At 38.9% G+C, this 24,783-nt stretch overlaps 2 protein-coding genes across 3 annotated transcripts; both read left to right on the top strand.

Annotated features, from left to right (window-relative positions):
• Positions 1-534: 534 nt before the first annotated feature.
• xpo6 (exportin 6) lies at positions 535-18,202 on the top strand. The gene is made up of 24 exons (XM_015039276.1): positions 535-1,315; positions 2,071-2,161; positions 3,448-3,560; positions 4,191-4,388; positions 5,242-5,401; positions 6,380-6,457; positions 6,608-7,127; positions 8,828-8,954; positions 9,037-9,146; positions 9,264-9,372; positions 9,560-9,652; positions 10,571-10,640; positions 10,724-10,883; positions 11,117-11,209; positions 11,626-11,770; positions 13,472-13,621; positions 13,821-14,010; positions 14,101-14,256; positions 14,870-14,984; positions 15,113-15,284; positions 16,341-16,502; positions 16,641-16,739; positions 16,908-17,138; positions 18,000-18,202. The coding sequence occupies exons 1-24, from the start codon at positions 1,313-1,315 to the stop codon at positions 18,099-18,101; spliced, it is 3,447 nt and encodes a 1,148-aa protein (XP_014894762.1). The 5' UTR covers positions 535-1,312; the 3' UTR covers positions 18,102-18,202.
• A 2,874-nt stretch (positions 18,203-21,076) lies between these two features.
• On the top strand, positions 21,077-24,170 carry nme4 (NME/NM23 nucleoside diphosphate kinase 4). 2 transcript variants are annotated; one of them, XM_015039278.1, is made up of 5 exons: positions 21,077-21,253; positions 22,637-22,767; positions 22,840-22,941; positions 23,068-23,180; positions 23,455-24,170. In XM_015039278.1, the coding sequence occupies exons 1-5, from the start codon at positions 21,127-21,129 to the stop codon at positions 23,573-23,575; spliced, it is 594 nt and encodes a 197-aa protein (XP_014894764.1). In that variant the 5' UTR covers positions 21,077-21,126; the 3' UTR covers positions 23,576-24,170. The 2 variants fall into 2 exon arrangements, with proteins under 2 accessions (XP_014894764.1, XP_014894766.1); XM_015039280.1 differs by lacking the exon at positions 21,077-21,253 and adding an exon at positions 21,673-21,845.
• Positions 24,171-24,783: the final 613 nt, after the last annotated feature.

Here is a 24,783-nt window from a genome sequence, read left to right as displayed (position 1 = left end):
TGTATTTAGATAATATTTACAAACATAACTGAATTGCATTGAATAAAATTTAATTGACCAGATGTTTGATTAAAATTACAGCACAAAAAATTTTGGTGTATAGGAGTTATAGCAGTTTATGGGTTTCCTGACTAAGTAAATTATATGGGTATGAAAGGCAAACAATAAAAACCTTTGCATATATTTTATTGTCAAAGTAGTTATGTTGAAACATAAAAAGTCAAAGGTTTTTCTTGTTTTTAGTCAATTATATTTAAGTATATAAATTTACTTTTAAATGCTTTTTAAAATTGTGATTTAGATTTACATTTGTATACATAAAACTCAAATTTTTTTTCTACAGAAGCCGACATGGCCCAGTTTTAGAGCTTTATCTTAACCATAAATAAGGAGTAATTTATTTCTATATGTAATAATATTGTTGCGATATTGCTTGCACTCAAAACATGTATGTTGTCAAATAGACTCTATCGTTTGAAAAAATAAAACCGGATTACGTTTCTTACCCTTTTTGACTTGACGGGAGCTGATTGGGTTGGTTATGTCAAAAGAGGAAGTTGTGAGGCAGACTCTAACCTGACGCTAGCCGCCCTAAGCTTTGAAAAAGGAAATAACAGGAACAGACGTGTGTAGAGCTATTAGCTCTATAATTGCACGGTTGTAAGATAAGTGTTCGATATGAATATTAATTTGAGCCTAAATAATAAACCGTAAAGAGAATTCGTCGTGAGCAACGGCCACGGAACCATGCCTGCGGTTGACATTTAAGCTAACGAAAATGATGCCTCCAGCCTTCTAGAAAAGCTAACAGCTTTAGCCGCATCCGCTGCAGCGGTAGCAACTGGGTAATTAGGCGACGAAATGGCAAACGTTGAACGCTGATTAATGCTTTTTAACTTCAGTGGGATCGAAAGAGGCACGCCTGGCTCTATTTTCGACAAATGGTTGTTCGGTTTGAAAAACTAACGGTAAATGGCGACCTACGACAATGCAGCTAACTTTTAATTTTGAGACAGACTGTTCAACGTTCAAACTGTTTTAACTTGCAGGTTTTATTACAGAACGGTAAATATACCGGTCGCACTGCAGTCGTTATTTTAAGTAAAACGGCAACTATTTTTGGCCATCGCTGTGTGCAGAGCACCAACCCAGCAGTTGTGCACCATGATAAATACGGTGTGCGGTTGCGTTAGCCAGAAACACCTTAGCCTGTGTTAGCATAGAATTTACTAGCAACGTACTAATGTTGGCCTATTACGGTCAACTGATCAGCGACTGAGTAAACTGAAGGACGCATCTGAGCCAGGCTAATATGGTAAGTACAGATTAATTTGTGTTATTTGTCTATTTCTGTCTTCCTGTTTGGTGTCTTTGCAAAGATCGTTTGAAGTGTGATCCGAAACGGCTCTTTAGCTGAATAATTTCCGTACAGCCTGATTGAATATCCCACGAATGGTTGTGCCATCTAACAGTTTGAGGCCAGGTACTTCTGTGAAATCTGACAGCTCTTTGAGCTATTTCACTGTGCAAGACGCCCGTCTTGCAAAATATTTGCTTTGCGTAGTGCTTAGCTTCGGCAAGTTGTGGCTTATTTGAGGAATTCAAACCTGCCTGCCAGGTGGACGGCTCTTTATAGGCCTAGCTTCTCCTACAGCAGGAAACAAGACAGCAACATTACGTTTTCAATAAACAGGACGGCGTAAAAAAAAAGTGCTAGTACTATTATATGAAAACTGACACAGTAGCGAGTAAGACAATTAGATTTGCATGCCTGGACATGCAGAGAAAGATAGGTTTCCAGCTCTCTGAGCACTTGATTCATGTGCGTTTTGTTTGACAAATTGCCTCAAAAGAAATGGACAAATAAATGTTTCTGCTTAATATTGTGCGCGTTTTGATCATTTTTACTCTGAAGATTTTTGTTGTACGTGTATATATATAGAAACACTTTCATGGAGAAGCTTATCTGGCATGAATGTAGATTTTATCTTTTGTTTACCCATTCCTTTCTCAAACTCTTCAGATTAATTTATTGGCTGAATGCTCACATTTCCTTTTAACATCTCTCAGGCATCGGATGAATCATCGCTGCGTGCATTGGAGAACCTGATGACAGAGTTCTTTCATAGCTGCACCACCAATGAGCGGAAACGGGAAATAGGTACGTTCAAATTTATAGAGAAATGTAAGGGGTTCATTCATGGTCTAGTAAAAGGTTCCTAGTTGAGATGGGCAATTATCAGATCAAAATTGAGCTAAAAATATGTAATCCTTTAAGAATAAAGGTTATGTTTACTAGCCCCTAAAACTCTTATTGTTAGGATTTTGCTGACTAAATTATTATTCCACTGTCGCTTTAAATGCTCAGTTGGCATTTTTAAGATAGAATTGATCTTAATAACCTATTGTTTTGGAGCGCAAGTGTGTAACTTTTGTGGTTAGTCTTATCAATGCAATAAACACAACAAAATATTGTGATAAAATTCAAAGTCGCTCTCATCTATACCTAGTTTTGACTCAGTCGGGAAAACTATTGAGCTTGAGTTTTAGTATTAAGAAAAAAAATACAAATTTTGACATGAAAAATGTCATACTCTGCCAATGTGGGTTCATTCTCTCTATAAAAGAAGCATGTGAAACTTGATACCAAAAAGTTCTCTGCAGGTCAAATGTGGCAGCTTTTAGTCTTACCGTCACGCTTTGTGTGTTTTAATCAATTCTTCTGAGTTACAGTTACTGCCAACTTGAACATGATAATCAAAAAAATCTTAATTTTTCCCAGTGTTCACCGTAGTTTATCAAAAACAATTTACACTCTCAACATATTTAGTGTGTCCACACAGGTTCCAGATAATCTCGCTGCTAGTCGTGCTTTTGCTAAGTTTAGGTGCAGTGAGTAAAATTTGCTAAAAAAACAAGCTTGTATATAGGATATATCCCGTTTAGATCGTCAGTCATGTTGCCTGTAGTTCACATGTAGGCCATGAGAACCGTTGGTGCACATAGATCCCTCCTACTCATTTCCTGTCGGTAACTCTATGTTCATCGTTGAATAAAGCCAAGATCCCTTGTGAGACATTAAAAAAATGAATTAGGTTTACAAATAATGTTTTATTGATTTATTTAAAGACAAGCAGCCTCAGTTCATGTAACTATCAGGTAAAGTTTTACGATGTTGGACTATTTCGTACAGCTTTCGTACGGTTCAAGACTTTCAAAAGTCTTGAACCGTAAATGCAACGTTTTACAGAAACTGAACGTCAAATGATGTGTTAATATTCATTTTTGAGTGATTTGTTTGCTGCCTTTTAAAAAAAAAAATATGATGTTAAACGTTTCCTGTGTTGCAACATGTTACTTTCAGTTTGTCTCTCGGTAAAGCACTACAAAGTCATCTACCTCTCTAAGATCTCACGCTTACTTCCTTTTTTCTTTTTTTTTCTGCAGAAGAGCTGTTGAATAACTTTGCACAGCAGAGTGGAGCATGGCGCCACTGCTTGCTCTTCCTCTCCAATACTCAGAATGAGTATGTAATGATGTACAGTCTCACAGTATTTGAAGTAAGTACCAGAGGTGGAAGATCAAAGTCCTTCCTAGAGTCTCCTTCCATTTAAATGTTTTAGAAAGAAGATGGTTTTAACAGAAAAGTATTGTTTTATTAATTTGGATTGATGATTTTGTGGATTTTTACCCACCTATCAAGAAATGAACATTCTCTCATTTTGGTTTGCATCTCATCTCAGGAGTAATTTTGGGCAACACTTCTGTACAGGAACCCTTTAAATCCTTCAAGTTTTTTTTTTTTTTTTTTTTTTTGCAGCTACTTGAAAGTTTCAGCTTCTTGCACAGATTTTTCTGTAGTTCTCGAGCATTTTATAACAAGCGTCACTTCAGTAAATGGCAAATTAGCCAACTACTGCTATTTTGGTCAATTTTCTACCTTTTTATTGATTGGTAGAACATTTAAAATGCATACTTTGAAAGATTAACAGAAAGTAGTGGGAGCCTCAAGTTTCTCTGCGATTTTTGACCTTAAATTCAAAAATGACTAAGTTGCACATAAAACGTTGTTCTTCAATTCAGCGACAGTGTTTGTTGAGGAGACATTGCTAACAATATCGCATTCTCTTCTTTTGCGTTGTTTTGTATAATTGTTGCTGTGTATTTTAATTGTTGCTGTGTGCTTTCAGAATCTGGTGAACAAAATGTGGATTGGATTGGCTTCACAAGACAAAATGGAGATTCGCAGCTGTCTTCCCAAACTCCTACTTGCTCAACACAAGTCCGTGCCGTATTTCATCCGTAACAAACTCTGCAAAGTCATCGTGGACATCGGTCGTCAAGACTGGCCAATGTTCTACCACGACTTCTTCACAAACACCCTTCAGGTGAGCCCTGCCGATGCAAGGTTTCTGTTTGCTGAGCGGTGTTTGAAGCATGTGAGCTATCTAATGGTTTGCTTTTGACAAACACTGCGAAGCCACAGTTTTTCTTATAATAAACACGTGCTCAGGTAATAAAAGTAGCTTCAAAAAGCTCGCAAGGCTTCTTTATCGTTTTGTGACTTTGCTTCTTGATCGTTTTAGTAACTGCATTCTAGAAAAGGATGCTTGAGTTAATGTGTACTGCTGTGTTAAAAACACTTTTATTCAGATTTTATTACTTTTTTTAATTCTAATTCTGAAAATGCCATCCATCTTTCAAAGAAATCTTTTTACCTGGAAGGTTTTGGCCAAAGATTAAAAAATGAACTATTTCTAAAGCCATTTTTTCAATCTTTAATCTGAACTTTGCAGACGCATATCAGGAAGTGTGCCACTGAAAATCCGCACACAAATCTAGAAAGGGGACTGGGATGTGGTTAGGAATCTAACTTGCAAAAAAAAAACAACCAAAAAATATGCTGAGGCACTTATAATAGAAGTTCTACCATTATTTTTTTCTGTAATTGTCCAAAACCAGTGTCACATTTACCTTTAAGTTTCCATAAACTTAAAGGTAACTTAAACTTTCACATCAAGTTAACTTTTATATTTTCTCACAATTTGAGTCAGCTAGTTTTTTTTCAGTATTTAGATGGAAGCTGATTTGGAAACTTTAGCAAAAAGCACTTCAGTGTTTCTATTTTTAAAAAAAAACAGCAACAACAACTTCTAAACATATTACAAGTACAGTTCAAGCATGACAACGACGTAAGCTGGTGGGCAGAATTTAATAAATCTTTCCAATTGTTGCCGTCAGCTGATCCAGACGCCGGCTCTTGCTCCACTGGGTTTGGTGATGTTGAAAACCACATCAGAAGAACTTGCTTGTCCTCGGGAAGATCTCAGCGTTGCCAGGAAAGACGAGTTGCGTAAACTGCTGCTGGAGCAGGTGCCGACCGTGCTCGGACTGCTGACCGGTAAGAACTGCAATTCAGATTTTGTGCAGCTGTGAACAGATGTGGACTTGTGGCATTTATTAGGCCTGATGAACTCCAGAGTTATTCTTTATTTTATAACTGTGCGGTTTCGCATTAAAAGCTAATGCTGGAGTGCATTAATGAACAAGCAGCAGGGAGAAGACCAAGGAACAGAAAGAGAAAGTTGTAGAGATTTTAAAAGGATATAAATCAAGAACTCAAGTTTTGGACACACAGCATCAGTGAGTCCGTCATTTGAAAAAGGAAACAGCCAGAGCTGCAATGAACTTGTCACGATCAAACGTATTTGCATATTGATTTTCAATGGTACCTATCATTTCAGAAAAATGATAGGTATTTTTCTGAACCTACATAAAAGAACCACAGACAACGTATACGAATTTTATGGCCGAACTTTTGCAAAAGGAGAAGACCCAGCAAACTGCTCCTCCGAGCCGTTCACAGAGCGGCTCATTAAATCTTAACGACGTTGACTGTAAAATTGTGGTGTGACAGAATGTAAGTCTGAATCTTTTTGTATGGCTCTGCATTAGTGGTGGACAATAAATTAATAATGATGTATATTGCGATAGACACCGGGGTAGTATCAATAAATAGAATTTTCAATAACTTCACTGAACCTCACAGCACTGTGGGGGGTTGTAGGCAGAGGAAAGGCTTCAGCCACTCAACCTCTCACAGCCAGCTAAACAACCAACTCACTCACTGGTTGGTTGCCTAGCAACTTGCGCAGCACCAGTTTCAGGTTTCATCACCATGCCTTATAGCTGCTTAAAAATAAAAAAAGAATAGTGTGAGGTGAAAAACAGGAAAGGCCGTGTCACGATTTAGGCATTATTCCAGATATTTCAAAGAAAAAACTAATCAATAATTATTGATATTGAAGCACTTAAATTAGGCATCTTGTTGCGTTGACGTAACTTTTTCATGAATGACTGAACTGGTCGTTTTCCACAGGTATCTTGGAGACTTACTGGGACAAACACAGCGTCATTGCTTCTACTCCACCTCCATCACCCACTTCTAGGGAAAGTGGTAAGTGAATTGTCCTGATTTGTTGTTAGTTTCCTAACAGTTATGAGATTTATTTATTTTTCTTCTCACCTTTAACTTGAGTTGTAACATGTCTTTCATCAAGCCATTTGTAAGTTAACGTTACCAATTTTTGTTTCTTTAATGTATCAGTGGAATTGCTGGGCAGTTTGTTTCAGGGCAGCCAATACTCAAAGCTGCTTTGTCAGCCTATGGCTGCGTTGGACAATGAGAGTCATCAGCTCTGTTGTCTTGTTTTGGAGTGCTTGGCCCACCTGTTCAGCTGGATCCCACTGTCCACAAGTATTACGCCCACCCTGCTGGCATCCATTTTCCACTTCGCACGTTTCGGCTGCGATCTACGGACAAAGGCCAAGACGGGAGCGCTCATCTCCTCCACTTCCAACGGACCGCTCAACCCCGGGGCTGTGCCAACGACAAACGGGGAGGGTCGAAACGGACAGCAGAGCGAGGTCAATAAGGCGGATCGCGCTCGCATCGGCGTGCTTGCCATGACCTGTGTCAATGAACTGGTGTCAAAGAACTGCGTGCCAATGGACTTTGAGGAGTACCTGCTGCGAATGTTCCAGCAGACGTTCTTTCTTCTGCAAAGGCTGACGCGAGAGAACAATGCTCATACAGTCAAGAGCCGCTTACAGGAACTCGATGAGAGGTATGCCTCAGTGCAGAAGCAGATTATGTTTTTTGCATAAAGTTTGAAAATGTCGGTGTGCTTTCACAGATACATTGGGTATATTTAGTTTTACTCTAAAACCATCTAAAACTTGTTTCCCTTCTCTTTTCTTGATAGTCCAGCTATGAAAACCCTCTTTCTTTATCTTTGTCATTTTCTGCATGGATTCTTTGAAGCCATGTGTCTTTTTGTTTGAAAAAGTGCCTAGTATTTATTTACACCATTTATTTTCTTGTCTGAGTTTGACCCCATGTCTGTGGTCCATTGGGAACAAGCTTAAGGGTCCAGTATGGTTAATACAGACAGTTTTTTTTATTTTTTAAGCTAACCCTTTTATTTTTAAGCTAACCCCAACCAAACGACAGACTTTCTCTGTTTATGGTAAAATGTACCAATTCTGATGGTGGCTTGGTTTCTCATAAAGAGTTAACACACATAGAAGAAATTATATAAAACATTTTTTTCCATAGTTATCTGGTGATTTTTAATTGTTTTTTATTTTAAGAAAAAAAAAAGAGTTAATTTTACATCACCTGTGAGATGGAGCAGTCACTCTATGTAAAGCATGGTTTGCTAACATTTTAGTAATTAGCAAGGTTAGCGTAATTATCATTTCTTAATGTTTGCTCAGAAAAATGCAGACCCTTGTTTTGAAGCTGTTATCTGGTAAAAGCTGCCAGCAATTTGCTATGCAGGGTATGATGAATTCAGACTGTGGTTGAAAGATAAAATGGATAAAACGGAGAGACTTGAATCTACTCCCACTAAATTCTTGTGCTTTGTTTAAATATTTGTCTTTTAATAATTTCTTACAACCCTGTGCGCTTCCTCTGACTTGAGCACAGGATGTAATGGCAGCCACACTAGTGAGTGCTGCTGTTAACGGCGACCTGGAATGGCTGCAGCTTTCATTAATTATTTTTTAAACCAAGTTTGGAAAAGTCAACACAGTTGTGTTAGAGTTTCCAAAGGAAAAACTTAATATTGAATTAAAACAACCAATAAATATATGATTGACGACATTCAGGAAAAAAAAAAACTGCAGCCTTTCAGTATCAGTAGCCCAACTTTAACTGTCTCTTACATTTACAACCTCTATCTTTTTTTCTTTTTTCTTCAGGATTGTTTATCAAACAGACTTTTGATGTGGTTTGACAATGATGTTTGTGGTTTGCATTCAGAATGGGAAATAGAACATGACCAGCCAACTCTATGGTTTTATATTAACATAAACTAGATGATTCTGTGAAGCAACTTCTAACCACAGAATATTGTGCTTTGCAGACATATAGTTTCCCCTTAATATTTGCAACATTACAACCACATATGTCAATTACTCTGATAAGATTTGTGTGACGGACCAAGCGGAAGGAAACAAAATGCATTGTTTTCAGAATTATTTTCAAACGACAATTGAAAAAGTGTTGCGAGCATATGTATTGTTATACCCTTAAATAAAACTCAGTGCAGCCAATTCTTGCCAAGAGAGATTCAGAGATAGGCTAGGGAAAAAAAATCATGGAGAAGTGTATTACTTTATGTTTCCCATCACCATAATGCAAATTAATTACATTAAGGTTTTAACTAGACAAGATATGATCAGGTCCTATGAACACTTTTGCTAATAACTCTTCATGTAGTGAACGTCTTGTATTAATGAAGTCTTTGTAATCTTGCAGTTACTTGGAAAAGTTTACAGATTTCCTGCGCCTGTTTGTGAGCGTTCACTTGAGACGGATCGAGTCAAGTCCTCAGTTTCCAATTGTGGAGTTTCTGGGTCTGCTTTTCAAGTACACCTTCAACCAGGTAATGACGGTTTCATCAGTAATTATCGTGCTGAATAATTGCTGCAGAGCTTATTTACACCTTCTCATCCTTGAACCGACAGCCTACCCACGAGGGATACTTTGCTTGTTTGGACATTTGGAGTGTGTTTTTGGATTTTCTGACGACCAAAATAAAAAGCAGACTCGCTGACAGAGAAAGTGTACTTAACAGGTAGGTCCAATCCGCTGCAGACAGCACGTTAGAGTCAGACAGATTTTTTTTTTTCTTTTAAATATGTTTCTATCCTTATTTATTGTGATTAAATTACATTCACATGGGATTTTACAGGTACAAAGATGCCTTAGTTCTTCTGCTGAGGGAAATCCTCAATCTCATTCAGTTCCGGTTCAACCAGGCCCAGTTGGAGGAGCTGGACGATGAGACTCTGGATGATGATGTAAGAATATTTAACAAATGTAAATGCATGTCATGAATCCTCGTTCTCCCGTTCCATCGGTTATACGGTTTAGATTTAAGATGTATAGTGGCATCATGATGATCCATGAACTCTTTTGACCTGTTCTGAAGACAAATCTCTCCCTTATTTCAAAGCCTAAATGTTCTTCTTCATTCCATCACTATAGCAACAGACGGAGTGGCAAAGGTACCTACGTCAGAGTCTGGAGGTGGTTGCCAAGGTGATGGAACTGCTGCCATCCCATGCATTTTCTACACTGGTAAGATGGTTGACTTTATACAGATTTGGTCAGTGGGAAAGTCTGTAATTAAACCTGAATAAGATTTAAATCTCCTCTTTAATCCAAATGTTCCGCTTTTATTTTGAAAGGAACTGCTGTGCAGTCCCCCCCCGGAGTTACTACATCAGTAATCATGTGTGAATCTGAATGATGCAAAAAAACGAGATGCAGTTGCTCTTGGAGGATCATCTGCTAAACTTCTAATGCAAAGCGAACTTTTGATACAAAACTTAATATTTAGATTTTCAATTCAGAATTTTTCTTTTAGACTAAATTTTACTACATAATAGGCAAGCACAGTATCATAATCTAGGAAAATAGGCTTTTTTTTTTTCCTGACACTTTTTTTTTATTATTACATGATTTCCCCACCATACCATTAGGTTTTGCATCTTAATTACTAAAATATTACTGGTGGAGTGACGCTGGAGTCAAGTAGATTCGTCAAATACATCATAGATATTCACAGCGTGAATGCATAGCAAATTAAATATATCCTGCCAAATACTCCGTCCAATCAGTTCATTGAGATTACAGACACATATTAAAAGCTGTATATTCTGTGTTGCGACCGCTTTATGGTCATGGCTTATTTACTCAGCTCAAAACACTGACTTTGAATTGCGTTACCTTTGAAATGGTTCCTTTTTTTAACCCACTTCCTTCTCAGAGACATTTTACTGTGTATTGGCTTCAAGCTCTTCATTCTGTGTGTTTTTCTTACAATTGTGTACTGTCCTAAGCTTGTAAATGCTGGTTTTGATGCATATTCAGCCTAAGATGATAAAACTTTAAACTATACTTAAAAAGCACTTCTTTTCTTTTTGTCACACGACTGTTAATTTGACATATGCGCGTTTTCCAAAAGTCTTATTTATTCCTACTTTGTCTTTCAAGTTTCCAGTCCTGCAGGAAAATTTGGACGTGTACCTGGGCTTGCGGCAGTTCATCGTCACCACTGGCTCGAGTGCGTACAGCGTGGCGCATTTCTGAAGTTTGTTGACTTAATTTGAGTGTCATTACTGAACGATGATGTAATTTTACTTTCAGGCCAAAGACTGAACATAACAGCGGAGAATGACTGTCGCAGACTCCACTGTTCTCTCAGGGACCTCAGCTCGCTGCTACAGGCAGTGGGACGCTTAGCTGAGCATTTCATTGGAGAGGTGTTTGCTGCACGCTTCACCGATGCTCTGGCCGTGGTGGAGAGGTCCGTGCTTTATGTTTTCTATAACGTGGGAGTCAGAGTGCTAGCATTAATTAACACCTTTGCATATGAAATGGTTCCTTTTTTTTTTTTTTTTTTTTTTACACTGAATGTACCAACATCTCAGTTGTTGTTTATACTTTTGAAAATGTTTTTTTCTTTTTTTTTTTCTTTTTTTTTTGTGGTGTTTTTATGAAATATGGGCCATATAATGGATAATTTGCTTCCTCTCTTAGGTTGGTTGAAGTGACTTGCTACGGCTCCCAGACCAGCCTTTATGACCTGGAGACGGCTGTGCCTTCTGTGCTCAAACCTGACTTCACCGACGTGTGAGTATCGCATGTCGTATTGCGATTCACTCCGAGCACTGCTGGCTTGCCAAACGCAGCGTTCCAGCTCGAGAGAAGCCGAGCCGAGTGTGAATAGTGAAAAATGACGTGAATTCAAATGTTGCAGACTGTGAATGTATGAAAATGCTGAAAAGCTACCCCAATAGCTTGCAGGGCGGGGGTGGGGGGAGGAGTTGGTTCCTGTTTAGAGAGGCTTTTGAGTTTGCATAATAAACATGTTTCCTGCTTTAAATGTTCAAATATCTCTCTTCTCAATCCTAAGGTGTTCTTGCTTTATATGTTCGGTCTTTTCTTGGTCGTTTCTAGTGTTGATCAGTTACGTCGGGCCCTGTAGGGCTCAACGAGATCTTTCCAAAAAGTGTTTCATTCTCTCCTTATGCTTTTCTTTCTTACAGACATGCGCAGGCTCTGGCTGCTTTGCAAGCCTATTCCCACTGGCTCACTCAGTTCTACAGTGAAGTCCACAGTCAGAACCAGAGCCAGTTCATCAACCTCATCACTTCTGCAGTAAATGCTAGCAGCCCACTCATCACAACTAAGGTACATCACACGGATATATTCTTTCTTTTAGATTTATAAGGGTGTAAGGATTTGTTTTTAAATCTTTGATCTGCCCTACATGTGTTTCACCAGATTGTACATATATGTAGTTTTTTTTTTTTTTTTTTTTTGCGAGAATATTTGACACACGTCTTTCCAAAAACAATTGGCTGCTCTTTATTCTACAGAAATGACCATTTCACACAACATTTGATTGTTGCCTTTTTTTGTGTGGGTGGCAGATCAGACTTTTTTATTTTGCTATGATGGTGCTTCAGGTTTGTCAGCGCCAGTTTGACATTCCCATGGTTGTGCAATAATTAAGTGGTAATTTAAGAAAAACTAAATTGCCTTTGTTTTTACCCTTGTATACTTAATAATTTTTAATAAGGCTTAGTAAAAATGTAGAATAAAGCCCTACCAAGTTTAGCAGAAAGTTTAGACCTTTGTAACTGAGAGAAAAGCATAGGAATCTTCTTTTAGCAAGCTGGCCAACAGTGTGCAGCATCTGGTGGAGTTAGGGGGTTTAGTGTGTTAGCATGTGCGTCGTACCACAGTTAAATCTCCAGTCACTGACACACTTTAAAGTGTCAGTAAGAGGATAAGACCTCTCTAAAGTCCTTAAAGTGAACCGTCTTGAGAATCAATGTAAATTGCAACGTCTCCTTGGAGATTTACTCATTTTGTCAGCCATGTATTAAATGCATTATGAGGAAGGATATGGGTTTGAATAACGCAGCTTATGACGAAAATAAACTGCTGTCAAATATGAGATTTTTCAGAAAGATTTTTAATCACTGTGCATTTTAACTGTAACAGTGTTGGGGAAGAGGAAACTGGTGTGGTTAGTTGTTCCTGGAACACATCAGCTGGCAACGTCACATGCCAGGCTGGTAAATCTAACGGCTACAACAGCAGCATTATTGTGTATAGAAATGCATACTAGCAACTTATAAATTACATTACTAATTAGTCACGATTACGCTCACTAGGTGATTTTAATTACAAAATGTTGTTGTTTGTCATTCCTATCTATGTTGGACCTGGAGTCTCTTATGTTGGTGTGTGTATATGTTTACAGTTATTTCTAATAATAATAGCTGAAGCTAACCGAGACCCGGTCACAAAAACAGTTTCATGTTGCAACAGTGGTTTGCTAACGAGGAAGTAATGCATCACGACTGCCAACCTGAGTTTGAACCTTAACACATAAAAAAAAATAACTCTAGGTGCTCCACTTACCGGGTCTTCCAGTTTTGGGAATTTGTTGTTAATGTTTCTCTAGCAGCCAAAAAAAAAAAAAAAAAAAAAATGTTTATGTCCTTTACTGTATATGTTTCATCATTTTGTGGTCATACTCGCCTTCCTTTTTGCTATCTCATGTTTAATCTCCGCAGTTGCTCTCTGATTTTGTAAACTTCAGGCTGTAGAACAGGATCAGGTGTTTCTTTTTGTTGCCAACCTTAACTCTTTAACTCGGCCCTTTTTTTTTTTTTTTTTTTTTTTTTTTTTTTTTTTATTCCAAGGCGCAAATGAAGTTGAACGCAGCTGTGGGAGGATGTGTAAAATTAATGCTTTATCTCAATATTAGGTTTAAAAATGAACAATTTCCCTTCCTACAAAAAACTCATTTGGTATAAACACTGTTGTGAGCTATTGCTTACAAATGTTTTCTAATTTTCACTACGCTTTATAATCCAGGTACCTGAGAAGTTGCTGCTCTCTGCCAGCCATCTGATGGTTTCCATCACTGCCACAGTGAGGCCGGTGTTTCTGGTCACTTTGCCGGCCGTTCAGAACATCTTCAACCGGATTACTACAGAGAACCAGAGCCAAAGACTTCCCCAAGAGGTAAACTTAGCTCATTTTATGGAGCGTCTGTATAACGTCATTTTCATATTTTACAGCATTTGTTTCGGAAACCGTCTTCTGCGTCTCGTACGGCTGCAGGTTATAGTTGACTGTTTTAAACGATGGAACATTTTTTTTATATATATAAATCTTTTCAGGAACTGAAATAGCCAACGTGTCTGTCTGTGTTTTGGTCCAGGCTCACATGCTCGTCTGCAGAGCTTTGTCCAACATGCTGTTGCTCCCGTGGCCAAACTTACCGGAGAGCGAGCAGCAGTGGCAGACGCGCTCCAACAGCCACGCCAGCCTCGTGGCCGCGCTCACTCGGGACTACCGCATTTTAAGAGGAACGGTGAACATTAGTCCGCGACAGCCGGGCCTGGACAACGGTCGGTGTATCTCCTGCTTGCTCTGTTGCTTTCTGTGAGAAAGTGACTCATCCTTCTAACGTTTTCTCCCTACTGTCGCCTCCTCTGCAGTGAAAGCGGTGATACAGCAGACCCTACCTGTGCTCAGGGATATAGTCGACAGCATTTCGAGTGAATCCACAAAATCTCGTCAGATCTGTTACCAGAGTCTTCAGGAGTCGGTCCAAGTGACTCTTAACCTGTTCCCGGTTTTCATTCAGCAGCCAGGTGTGTTGGTCAAACGTGGTTTCAAAAAAAAAATTTGACGACTGTAAAGTAAAAATCGCAAAAATGACCGATTTTAATCCTCACCGTCTAGTTCTGCTGACACCATGCGAACGTTTGAATCTGGTGTGTTTTGGGGGTTGAATTACTCGGTGTACATGCCAACCATGATATACATGCACAACCAGTGGATGCCTCCTCTTATTTCGGATATACAGTATCCTATGTAGTTTAGCCGTTTAAAGTGGTTTTTGTTTAAATCATCTTAATATTTGTAGCGTTTGCAGAAAACTTTTTATTCAAACTTCATGCAAATGAACTATTTGTTTATTAAAACACTTAAATATATGCAGCTGTCGGTCACTTTTACCAATAGCTGCTTCTAAGTTCTGCTTACCCAAGTTTAAGTGAATGAACGTACATATTTCATCAGCTAAACATTACTTGTATTATTATTATACAAGTTTATAATAACTCTATGAATTGGCTTGTAAAAGGCATATTAAGACAAGTACCATGATGAAGTGTTGTGAAAGTAATGCTAAAAAATAATTTCACTAACCTCTTTTAAGCTGTTCGACTTCTGCTTTTGTAATCATCTCTTCTTCTGTTGCAGATGTGACGGACGAGATGCTGGCCTTCTTCTTGACTCTGTTTCAAGCGTTGCGAGTCCAAATGGGTGTTGCTTTCACGGGGCAGATCATTCACACTTTCCTCAGCATGTTCACGAGGTAGAAATGAAAATTAACATCAGTTTTTGTTCAAAAAATAAAACCATATCAGTTGTTGTCAGGGAGATGATGAATACCAATCCCGTTTGATTGGAAATCTTAAGTGACCTGATGCGATGCTTCCTCAGGGAGCAGCTGGCTGCCAGCATCTTGCAGGAAGGCAGCGCCGGATGCAGGGTGGTGCAGAAGTTCCTGAAAATTCTGCAGGTGGTGGTGCAAGAACCCGGTCAAGCTTTCAAGCCCTTCCTGCCCAGCATCCTGTCACTGTGCATGGAGCAGGTCTACCCAGTGGTGGCAGAGGTCAGTTGGTATTTGGGGAAAAGAGTCACTCTCGACTTTCACTCTTTTATTTTTTATTTTTTTGCAATGCGTTGCTGTTAATTCGTACATCATTTTGTCCAAACTAAATTGGAAGTGAGAAAAGCGAAGCAGTGCTGTGGCACCAGGTTTCAGAACCACCAGGGGGCATAATTTTCTTTAACAATGCCAAACATAATGTTTAAAAAAAAAAAAGCTGAATTCTGCTGACTTTTAATTGTTTTATACATTTTAACTAGAATTTTAAAAAATTTTACCAGTAAAAACAAGAAAATAAAAATTATTTTGTTTAGAATTTGCTTCATGGTTTCTGCTTGCCGTGGGCTCAGAGACGGTATTCCACATATCTCAGTTGCAACAAGTGGTTAGAAACCTGTTACAATTTCTTGTTTGTATCACCTCAAACCATCCCGCCCGTTCTCTTACCTCTTGCACCAGTGAGGCGGTTTCTGTTCACATATCTGCAACTTGCACCTTCAAAGTTACTTCAGTCCCTCTTCTTTCTTATTCTGACACTCAGTTTCTTCATCACATCTAAACACCTAAATGGATCGAGTTGCTATCATGTGATTGGCTGATCACTTTTATTTATTTTTTTTATGTACCTAATAAAGTGGCTGATTATAGCCTGCTGTGTTTGTCAGATTGTTTTTCAGGATTGTAACTAATCCTGTCAAAATGACAAAATGTTGATTAATATAGTAAAGTTGCTATCTGTTACTCGGTAGTTTAGATTATTTTGTTGCTCAAGATATCCATCAGTTGTTTGAGCTACGTCATGAGCGCACGGTATTTTGTATTGTTTGTAACGGTGAAGATGACTTCCTCTACTTAACCAAAATGGGTTCAGAGTGAAAGTTACAAGGTTAAAAATGCTCTTAGGGTCAACTGAATATATTTAAAACCTCATTGGATGAAAATGTCGTCGTTCTTCTTTGAAGTCCTGGAGCAGCAGGCAACGTCTCATAGTAGATAATGGAGGTAAAAACAAATCCTTGACCTGATGACTTGACTATGTTTCTGATTTCTCTTGCTCAGCGATCCTCGCCAGATGTCAAGGCAGAAATGTTTGAGTTGCTTTACCAAATACTTCACCAAAACTGGAGGTACTTCTTCAAAACCTCAGTCTTGACGAGTGTGCAAAAAGGAGGCGTTGACGACACCATGGAGAATGAGGCCCAGTTCACGGCAGCCATGCAGGTGTGTTTGTGTAAAATCCCATTAATCAGTACAGCAACTAAAAGAAGAGATTGAATTTTAGGCATTTGAGTTTTGCAACTATTCAGCATCATTTGCATCTGATTGACTTCCTGTTCCTCTGCTGAAATATCTCGTCAGGCTTTTGGACAGTCCTTCCTGCAAACTGATATCCACATCTTCAAGCAGAATCTGTCGTACCTGGAGTCACTAAACAGCAAGCACAAGTTGTACCACAGAGTAAGTCCAGCTTTTCTTCCAGCTTTTGCATATTTTAGTAACAAAAAACACACAGGGAATATCCAAGAGAAGTAAAACTTGAATAATATTCAAACAATGGAAAACACGGTCTTCTATAACTCTTTTTCTGATAGTATATTTATATATTTTATTGTTTTTAATCTCCAGAAGCTTTTCCGGACCTCGATGCTCTTCCACTTCATCAACGTGCTCCTCCAAGTCCTTCTGCACAAAAGTCACGACCTCCTCCAGGAGGAAATGACGCTGGCCATTTACAACATGGCCTCTGTTGACTTCGATGCCTTCTACTCGGTTTTCATGCCGCAGTTCCTGAACGGTTGTCAAGGTGTGGACAGCAATCAGCGGGCCGTCCTCGCACGCAACTTCAAGCTGGAACAGGTAAAAAAAAAATTCTTTCTTTTTTTTTAAGATAAAATCACTTTAACTCACCACTTTCTGATGCACATTTTCTTTAGAATGGGGCATAATGAAGGTGGTTTTGATAACGGTGATGAATAAACAAGTTTTTTTTTTGTTTTTTTCTTCCCCATCTTAGCTTGTAACCATTTCAAATAACTGCATGTGATTCAAAAACACTCAGCACTTAACAAACATCTACATTAATGGAAATCCAGATAGAACAGCTCTGATTCATGCTCAACGTTCTCATCATTTATCATTGATCTTTGTAAATATAAATAAATCCTAAATCCTGTTATCTTGCTTCTTAAGTGAATAGGACATCTTAACAAAATATCCACACCCCTCGTTCCACTTTTTCTCCTGCTGTAGCCACAAACCTCAGTGTTTCACTGATGTAGTTTACTTTTCTAGTCTTGTTTTGTTTTATACAAATGAATAAAGTGTGGCAGATATTTGTTTTCTTGCCTTTCTTACCCTTTTTGTACTGAAAAGTATTTCAAAAATAAGGTGCTAATTAAACACCATATTAACATTTCACCGTCACCTCGGGATGTCGCATGTTCACACTTTTGAATCAGCAGCTCCTCCTCCGTTCTTCACTTTCAGCAGGACTGCAATTGAAAACACCAACTAACATCAAGGCATTGTCTTTCCATCGTTCATTAACGCCAAGATATGTGTCGAGTATTGCATTCCACTTCAGAAAATCCTCCTTTTGTCACATAAAAAGGGCCTTTTAGAGGACGAAACACTTTTGAGTTGAGTTTTTGTATCCTTAAAGCGCTAATTCGACACGAGTCCATCTGTTAATGAATCTGTTTCCCACCTTTACTCCAGGACCTGCCCTCATTCACTCAAAGCGTGCAGAGGCTGGTGAACGACCTTCGCTACTACAGACTGTGTAACAGTAGTTTGCCCACTGGCACCATCAAGCTATAGCAGAACGACTGCTGGAACCACTCCACCCGTCAGCTGTGATCTTCAAAGACTGCCTGTGCTGACCACTCCGACCAACACTCCTCCACTTGGGCTTCGCCACACTCAAAGCAACGGCAAGGAGCGACACACACATTTCTTGGTTGAGTAGCGGGAGGGTGAGCATGCTGCTGATGTCGTTTTTTTTTTTTTTTTTTTTTTTTTTTTTTATTTCTACTGTAAAAGGTCGGCACATTGGTCTTTTTCTGAGAGCAGTGTCCTCCTTTAGTGTCTTGCCAATGAACAGTTGATGAGGAAATGTAAACCTGGTCTGCAGTTAGCATCTTGCGCAGACCTGGAGCTGTCTGAGCCAGGCCTTCTCTCCCATTCTGCTGCAATAAAAGCTGGGCTGGGACTGAGCACTTTCAACTCATTATGAGTTTTTTTAAATGTCTGCTTTTATTCATTTTTGCCTTTTTCATCTCCAAAGGAGACCGAATCTCAACTTAAGATCTTTCATATCATTCCATTCTAAAGACGTGAAAACTGCTTGATTTAATAAATAGCTTTTTTTTTTTACTACAGCTTGTCTCTCTTTTTTATTATTATTATTATTTCTGGGATTTGTCTGTTTAGTGTTGGTGTCATAGTAATGGTGGTTTTAACACTGCAAAAACACAAACGTAACTATTTTTTAGTTTCTAGTGAAACCTCAGTACCTTTTCAATAAGATGCAAGCTTGTTTTAAGTCAGTAATTCCTTAATATTGATTAAAAAATACAGTTTCCACTTTCATATTGTTTCACTTATAATATGAGAAATGTCTTGTTATAAGTGACGTAATCTTCCAGTGGACTTATAACAAGCTCTTATATCTCGCTGAAAAGGTACTTGTGAATTAGTTTTGTATTATTTCAAGTGTACTGAGATATTTGCACCAGAAAGTACACCAAAAATACTTGGTAAAATTTTGTGCGCAATTTAAATATTACATAATATTATCATCAGTTGGTGACTTTTAAACCAGGATGAAATGAAAATGAAATTTCTTCGGGAACAAAACTGTCAAACTATCTTGACTGAAGTTTTTTTTTTTTTTTTTTTTTTTTTTACAAATATTGTTACAGATTAAATTTAACTTGTCTAATCCTGGAGCATCTCAACTTCTCTAATTTTAATTCAAAGTTGTTGAGACATCATTGCATGCCAACCTTCTGTTTCAGTGATGTGGGAAAACATGCAGACTGAGGGGAAAATAACAGCATGCCACCTTTTTTTTAAGCAAATGACTTGGCATACCTAATTTCATTTCCACCTGAGCGACGCCATGTGGTTGTGCTTAAAAATGGCAAAAGAAAGTTAACTTTAATTGAACAATGGCTCTTCTGGTAGAAACTACTGTACATCCGCACAGGGAAACACATGTATAGGGAAATGTAAAATCAACAAACTGCTTGCATGCTGTTTATTTTCAGCAATTAGATTATTAACAGGAAGGGGGTGCTTTCTAATAAGTGTGGATTTACATCAATGTATATATATGATTATATATAATACTTTCAGCATTTTCATATATTCACAGTCTGCAACATTTGATTAAGCACAATGGCTAATAATGATTTGGCTACAATGTTCAGAAACACTTTTTTTAAAATATCTAGATGACATAACAAATACAGAATTTTTAATATTCTTTTCTAGTCCGATTGGAAACTAAGTGCTTTTGTGTGTGTGTGTGTGTGTATTTGTTTCCCATAAATATAAACATCCAAAAGAAAATAATGTAGAAATCCTCTATTTGTAATTTTTTTAAAAGGTTTTCCTTTATTTTAAAACTTCAAAATAGAAATATTTATCAAAAAGTTTTTTTGTTTTTTCTTCTCAAAAGCTTATGTACGGAGCCCCTAAGGGGACATGGAGAGAAATAAAAAGGAAAGAAATCCCAACTTATCTCGAGATGTAACACTCGGCTCTAAAATAGTTTTATTTTGCAGGACTGAAGTGGAAGTGGCTCTTTGGTTTAAGAGCCACTGATCTAGAGGGAAATGGGTTTTAAAATCTTTTATCCTACGTCTGATCTGATTTTAAAAAGCTGTATCATCATCTCAACTTGCTTGTATTTTTATAGCGCCTCATTTAAAACAAAGCAATAAACAAGATTTAACAGTAAGTTAAAGACAAAGTTAATAAGAGGTAAAACCTGTACCTGCAAAATAAAGATTGTTGGACAAATGGGTTTAATAAAAACCTTTACGTACAAAAAGTGTAAAACGGTGAGTGTAAAATCTGAGAACAATCTGAGGCCTGTCTGCTGAGAGCAAAGATTTCCTGTGAAATGGAGGATAAGATCTTCATGCTAAAGCAGAAGCGGTGACTTTAACCGCTTCAAAAACAATAAGGGTAAGAAATTAACATTCTTAATTCCTTGATTTTTGCAGATCCCCTCTTAAAAACTATCAGTTCGTAGTTGAATTTTGTTATTGAATATCCTCCCAAATTAGGAGAATCTTTATGGTCTGTATGGTTTTAACAGGCGCAGGTTTTTTTTTGTTGTTTGTTTTTGTTTGTTTTAACAGACTTGACCAGCATTGAATGGTGAAAGAGGTTGGGCTCAACTCCAGTTGTGACTTGACCGGTTATTCTGCTTCAAATGTTCCCTTTTTCACAATAGTTTATTTGCGTATAAGGTCTTTCTTTCTTCACTTAGACACTCTTGGGAGGACAAGAAGACCAGTGAGTGATTCAAAGTTATCACACACTTAGACAGTGGCCGCAGGGCGAAAAGGCGTTCTGGAGGAAGATGAGATTGACTTTATGTATCTTTTTTTTTTTTTTTTCTGAATCGCTTAGAATGCGTGAAGGAAGAGGGATCTGGCATGAGTAGAGTTAAATATTGAGGAGCGAGTGTCAATGAGTGGAGCCGGGCAGAGGGGTAGGAGGGGAGTGTGTGTGTGTGTGTGTGTGGGGGGGGGGGGTGCCTCGTGGGTTTTTATTGGGGAGGGTTGACTTCACTCCAGGGCCTGACAAAACACGCGTGAAGCGCACGGTCATGTTGCAGCGCAGGGTTTTCCACACGGCTCTTAAGCACTTTTTCACAGGGACTCAAGAAACCAAACGAGCTCTGCCATGTGCGCTGACGTGGGGACAGAGGCTCGTCTTGCACAGGCACAAATCAAGTAAGTGAAGAGAGTTTTATTTATTTTATTTTTTTTTGTGTGGAAGATTAGAGGAGGTGACAAGTTGGAGTTATTTGTGCATCCCTTTTTGCGTGTCCCCCACACACTTTATAAGTGGAGGTTATTTGTTATCTTTCATCCTCTTCCTCTCCGAGTAACTGCTTTTCATTTTGAATGGAAGACGCGAATCTCTCCGGACAGAGTTCACTCGAGTCAGAGACTTTAACCCCGAAGCGCAAAGTTTGTTTTTTTCCCCCCCCAAAACCCAACGACAATATTTGACAACAAACCCGCCCGCCAGACGAACGGTGTCATGGACCAGAGACGGGTTAGTGCAGGGGTACCCAAAGTCGGTCCTCTTGGCCCGGCGTTCTGCATGTTTTAATTCTCTCCCTATGGTAGTAACAACCTTTTCAGCATGTATGTCGATGTTCTTCTTAGCCCTTGTAATGGGACATCATTTGATCCTGGTGCGTTAAACCAGGGAGAGAACTAAAACATGCAGGACCGACTTTGGGCACCACTGGGTTAGTGTGTTAAAGGTTCGTGGCTGTGATGTGGGTGACCATGTGGCAACAGAAAATGCCCAGAGGTACGCGGATTTAGTAAGGATCTACACTTTTTTGTCGGCGGTACAGCATCATCGCGTAGATTTGAACGTTTACGGATTCGAACTCGCGGCCGATACGTCATTGTTCATGTCTTGCGTGACGCCGACCGGCGCGCCGCTTCTCAGCTGCTCTCGTGGCGGGTCTCGTGTGTTGTTAATGGGTCGCATGCAGTCATTCATGCGCTCCTGGTGTTGTGGCCCCTGTCAGGAGTCATGGAGTACAACTGAACTGGTTCAAAACAGGAGCTGACGTGTGTAAGCGTGCATGAGGGATGAGCAGGTTACATGGTTTGTTTAAGTGAAAATGGTATAGAAAATGTTGAAAAAAAAAAAAGTATTCGCACTCTTACATTTTTTTTTTTTACTTGAAAGATTAATGACCTCCTGAGCTTAATTATGGGATGTACCACCTTTAATAACAACAACTGCTGTCAGGTTGTGTAATTGTGTTTGTAGAGTTGTTAATTTTATCAGTTTTTTGTTAATTTTGGAGTCATTCAGTTGTGGACTTTACTGGCGTGCTTTTTGTGTGGCTTAAACAAGGAAAGGGATCAAAGTTGCTAAAGACTGACATCACAATACAGAACATTTCAAGGCCAAGCAATGAGGTCTAGTTAGCATGCTGTTTGGTGGTAGGGTTGCACTTGGAAATGTGTTTTCTTGCTCCATGATGTTGAATTTGGATAATCAATACTCATCCTCCCTGTTGGATAACTGCTGCTGATCCATGTAGCTATGCATTTCAGCTGTATATGAACTCCTACGTTCATCAGGTCTCCCAGATGTGAGGGAGCGGACTCTCATCGCCATAAAGCCAGACGGAGTCCAGCGTCGCCTTGTTGGACAGATCATCCATCGGTTCGAGCAGCGAGGTTTCAAATTGGTCGGGCTGAAGATGCTGCAGGTAAACAAGCTCTGTGTGAAGAAAACACCCTCTCTTTTCTAACTCCTAACTCCAGCTATATTTGCTGTAAAGGCGTCTCAGGATGTCCTGTCCGAGCACTACTGTGACCTGAGGACCAAGCCGTTCTACAACAGTCTGGTGCGCTACATGACCTCTGGACCCCTGGTTGTGATGGTGAGGGCTTCCCTTCTTCTCCGCCCGGCTTTGGGCTCCTTGCAGTTTTTACATTGTGTTTGCTTTATCTCGCACTTGCTTATCAGTCCGCTGCAATGCGTGAGTGATGCGTTTATCTATGTTTAGGTATGGGAAGGGCACAACGTCGTTCAGACATCACGGACTATGGTGGGAAACACTAACCCGGCTGAGGCCCAGGCAGGAACCGTCAGAGGAGATTTCAGCATTCATGTCAGCAGGTAAACTCATTTCTTTTCATCTTGTCTTGTTTTTACAAAACCTTACAAAGTAATTACCATCACAGGATTAATAGGAGACTAACTTTAGTCAGAGAAGGAGCCAAGATACCTAATGGTAGCTCTGAAGGAGCTGCAAAGATTCACAGCTCAGGTGAAACGCAACAGCTGTTTGTTACGCATTCAACTCAGCTTTTTAGTTTTGCAATTCAATGTCCGTAAACGCCCACTATCAACTCACGTCGATAGAGTAATCACAAGCGTTGCTCATTTAAAGGAACGTGGTCCATGCCAGTGACTCGGTGGAGGGGGCTCAGAAGGAGATCCAGCTGTGGTTTCAAACAAAAGACCTTTTGGACTGGGACTCCTGGGACCAGACCAGCACCGGCGATGTGTGAAGATGGCATGAATCGAAGGAAGTGAGATTTACTGCCTCTTTCCCTGCTGCTCAGTGGTCCGTCACTTCAGGGCGACCAAAGGCGATTGTAAAACATGAGCTGTATTCAGTGATCTCAGTGATTTACCTCAGAAGTGCACTCAAATGAAAATGTTGTTGTTCTGTCAGTTTTTAATCCTTTTTTGAGCCGGTGCATATTTTATTAATTTGTAATCAACATGTTTCTGTTTAATGGTTAAGCTACTTAAAGGTTTAAGATGCAGAATGTTGACTTAAGAGTACACAAAGTCCATTTATTATGATTGTATTTTTTAAGAATGTTCTGTTTGAATCTTTTAGTGAAGAAACACTTTTTACACACACTTTTTAGACTGGCTTTTTTGTCCCAAGGTAAGAATGTTGCATTTTGGCAAACTTTTTCTACATTTGGCAAGATTTGTTTTGAGGCCATAATTTGACCATGCACTGAAAGTATTAATAAAAGAGCAAAAATGGTTAAAAGTTTTTAAAAAATGAAATAAAACCAGAATAATGTTTAAGTAGATAATGACATATTTTCCTTAGAGGTGCTAAAGCAATAAACCCAAAAATATAAGCAGGTTAGTGTGGTTAAGGGCGTTTTTTTTTTTTTTTTGGGGGGGGGGGAGTTCAATCATATCTGTATTTTTTTTAGGACATTTTTTCCACATTCTGATCACTGCAAAATAAAGCATGGAGAAATGGCCATATTCAAAGCTGAGGACAAGATAAAAAATTGTTTCAAAATGATTTTTGCTGTGCAGAAGGAGTTTAAAAGTTGGATTCACACACAATAATTGCAGATAAGCAACGCTGTCAATTGAACATTTTTCCCTCATCCTTTCCTTCATAGGACTGATTTTCATTCCTCACAATGTTACCTGCTAGCTTAAATCTTCCTTAAGACTCTCCCCAAGGAGAGCCCACACTTGGATATCGTTTTAATGTATGCTTTCGCTTACTTGTCGTTCTATGACCGCTCTGAAACAGGACACATCAATGGCACATTTGTAAAATGTTATGTGTCAAAATATCTAAAATGAGCAATAAATTTAGAAAGTAGATGCATCTTCAACCCTGTGAGGAAGGCAGATCAGGACAGGCTTGCAAAACCAACACAGGCTAATCTGAAAGGTCAGTTGTTTATGTGGTAAAATTTGACCTCTGGTGAAAGTTATTTGTAAAACTGGT

This window comes from Poecilia latipinna, unplaced genomic scaffold (assembly GCF_001443285.1).
Source record: "Poecilia latipinna isolate Pla-1442-1.1 unplaced genomic scaffold, P_latipinna-1.0 Scaffold466, whole genome shotgun sequence".
Lineage (NCBI taxonomy): Eukaryota > Metazoa > Chordata > Actinopteri > Cyprinodontiformes > Poeciliidae > Poecilia > Poecilia latipinna.
This window is presented reverse-complemented; position numbering and strand designations above follow the sequence as displayed.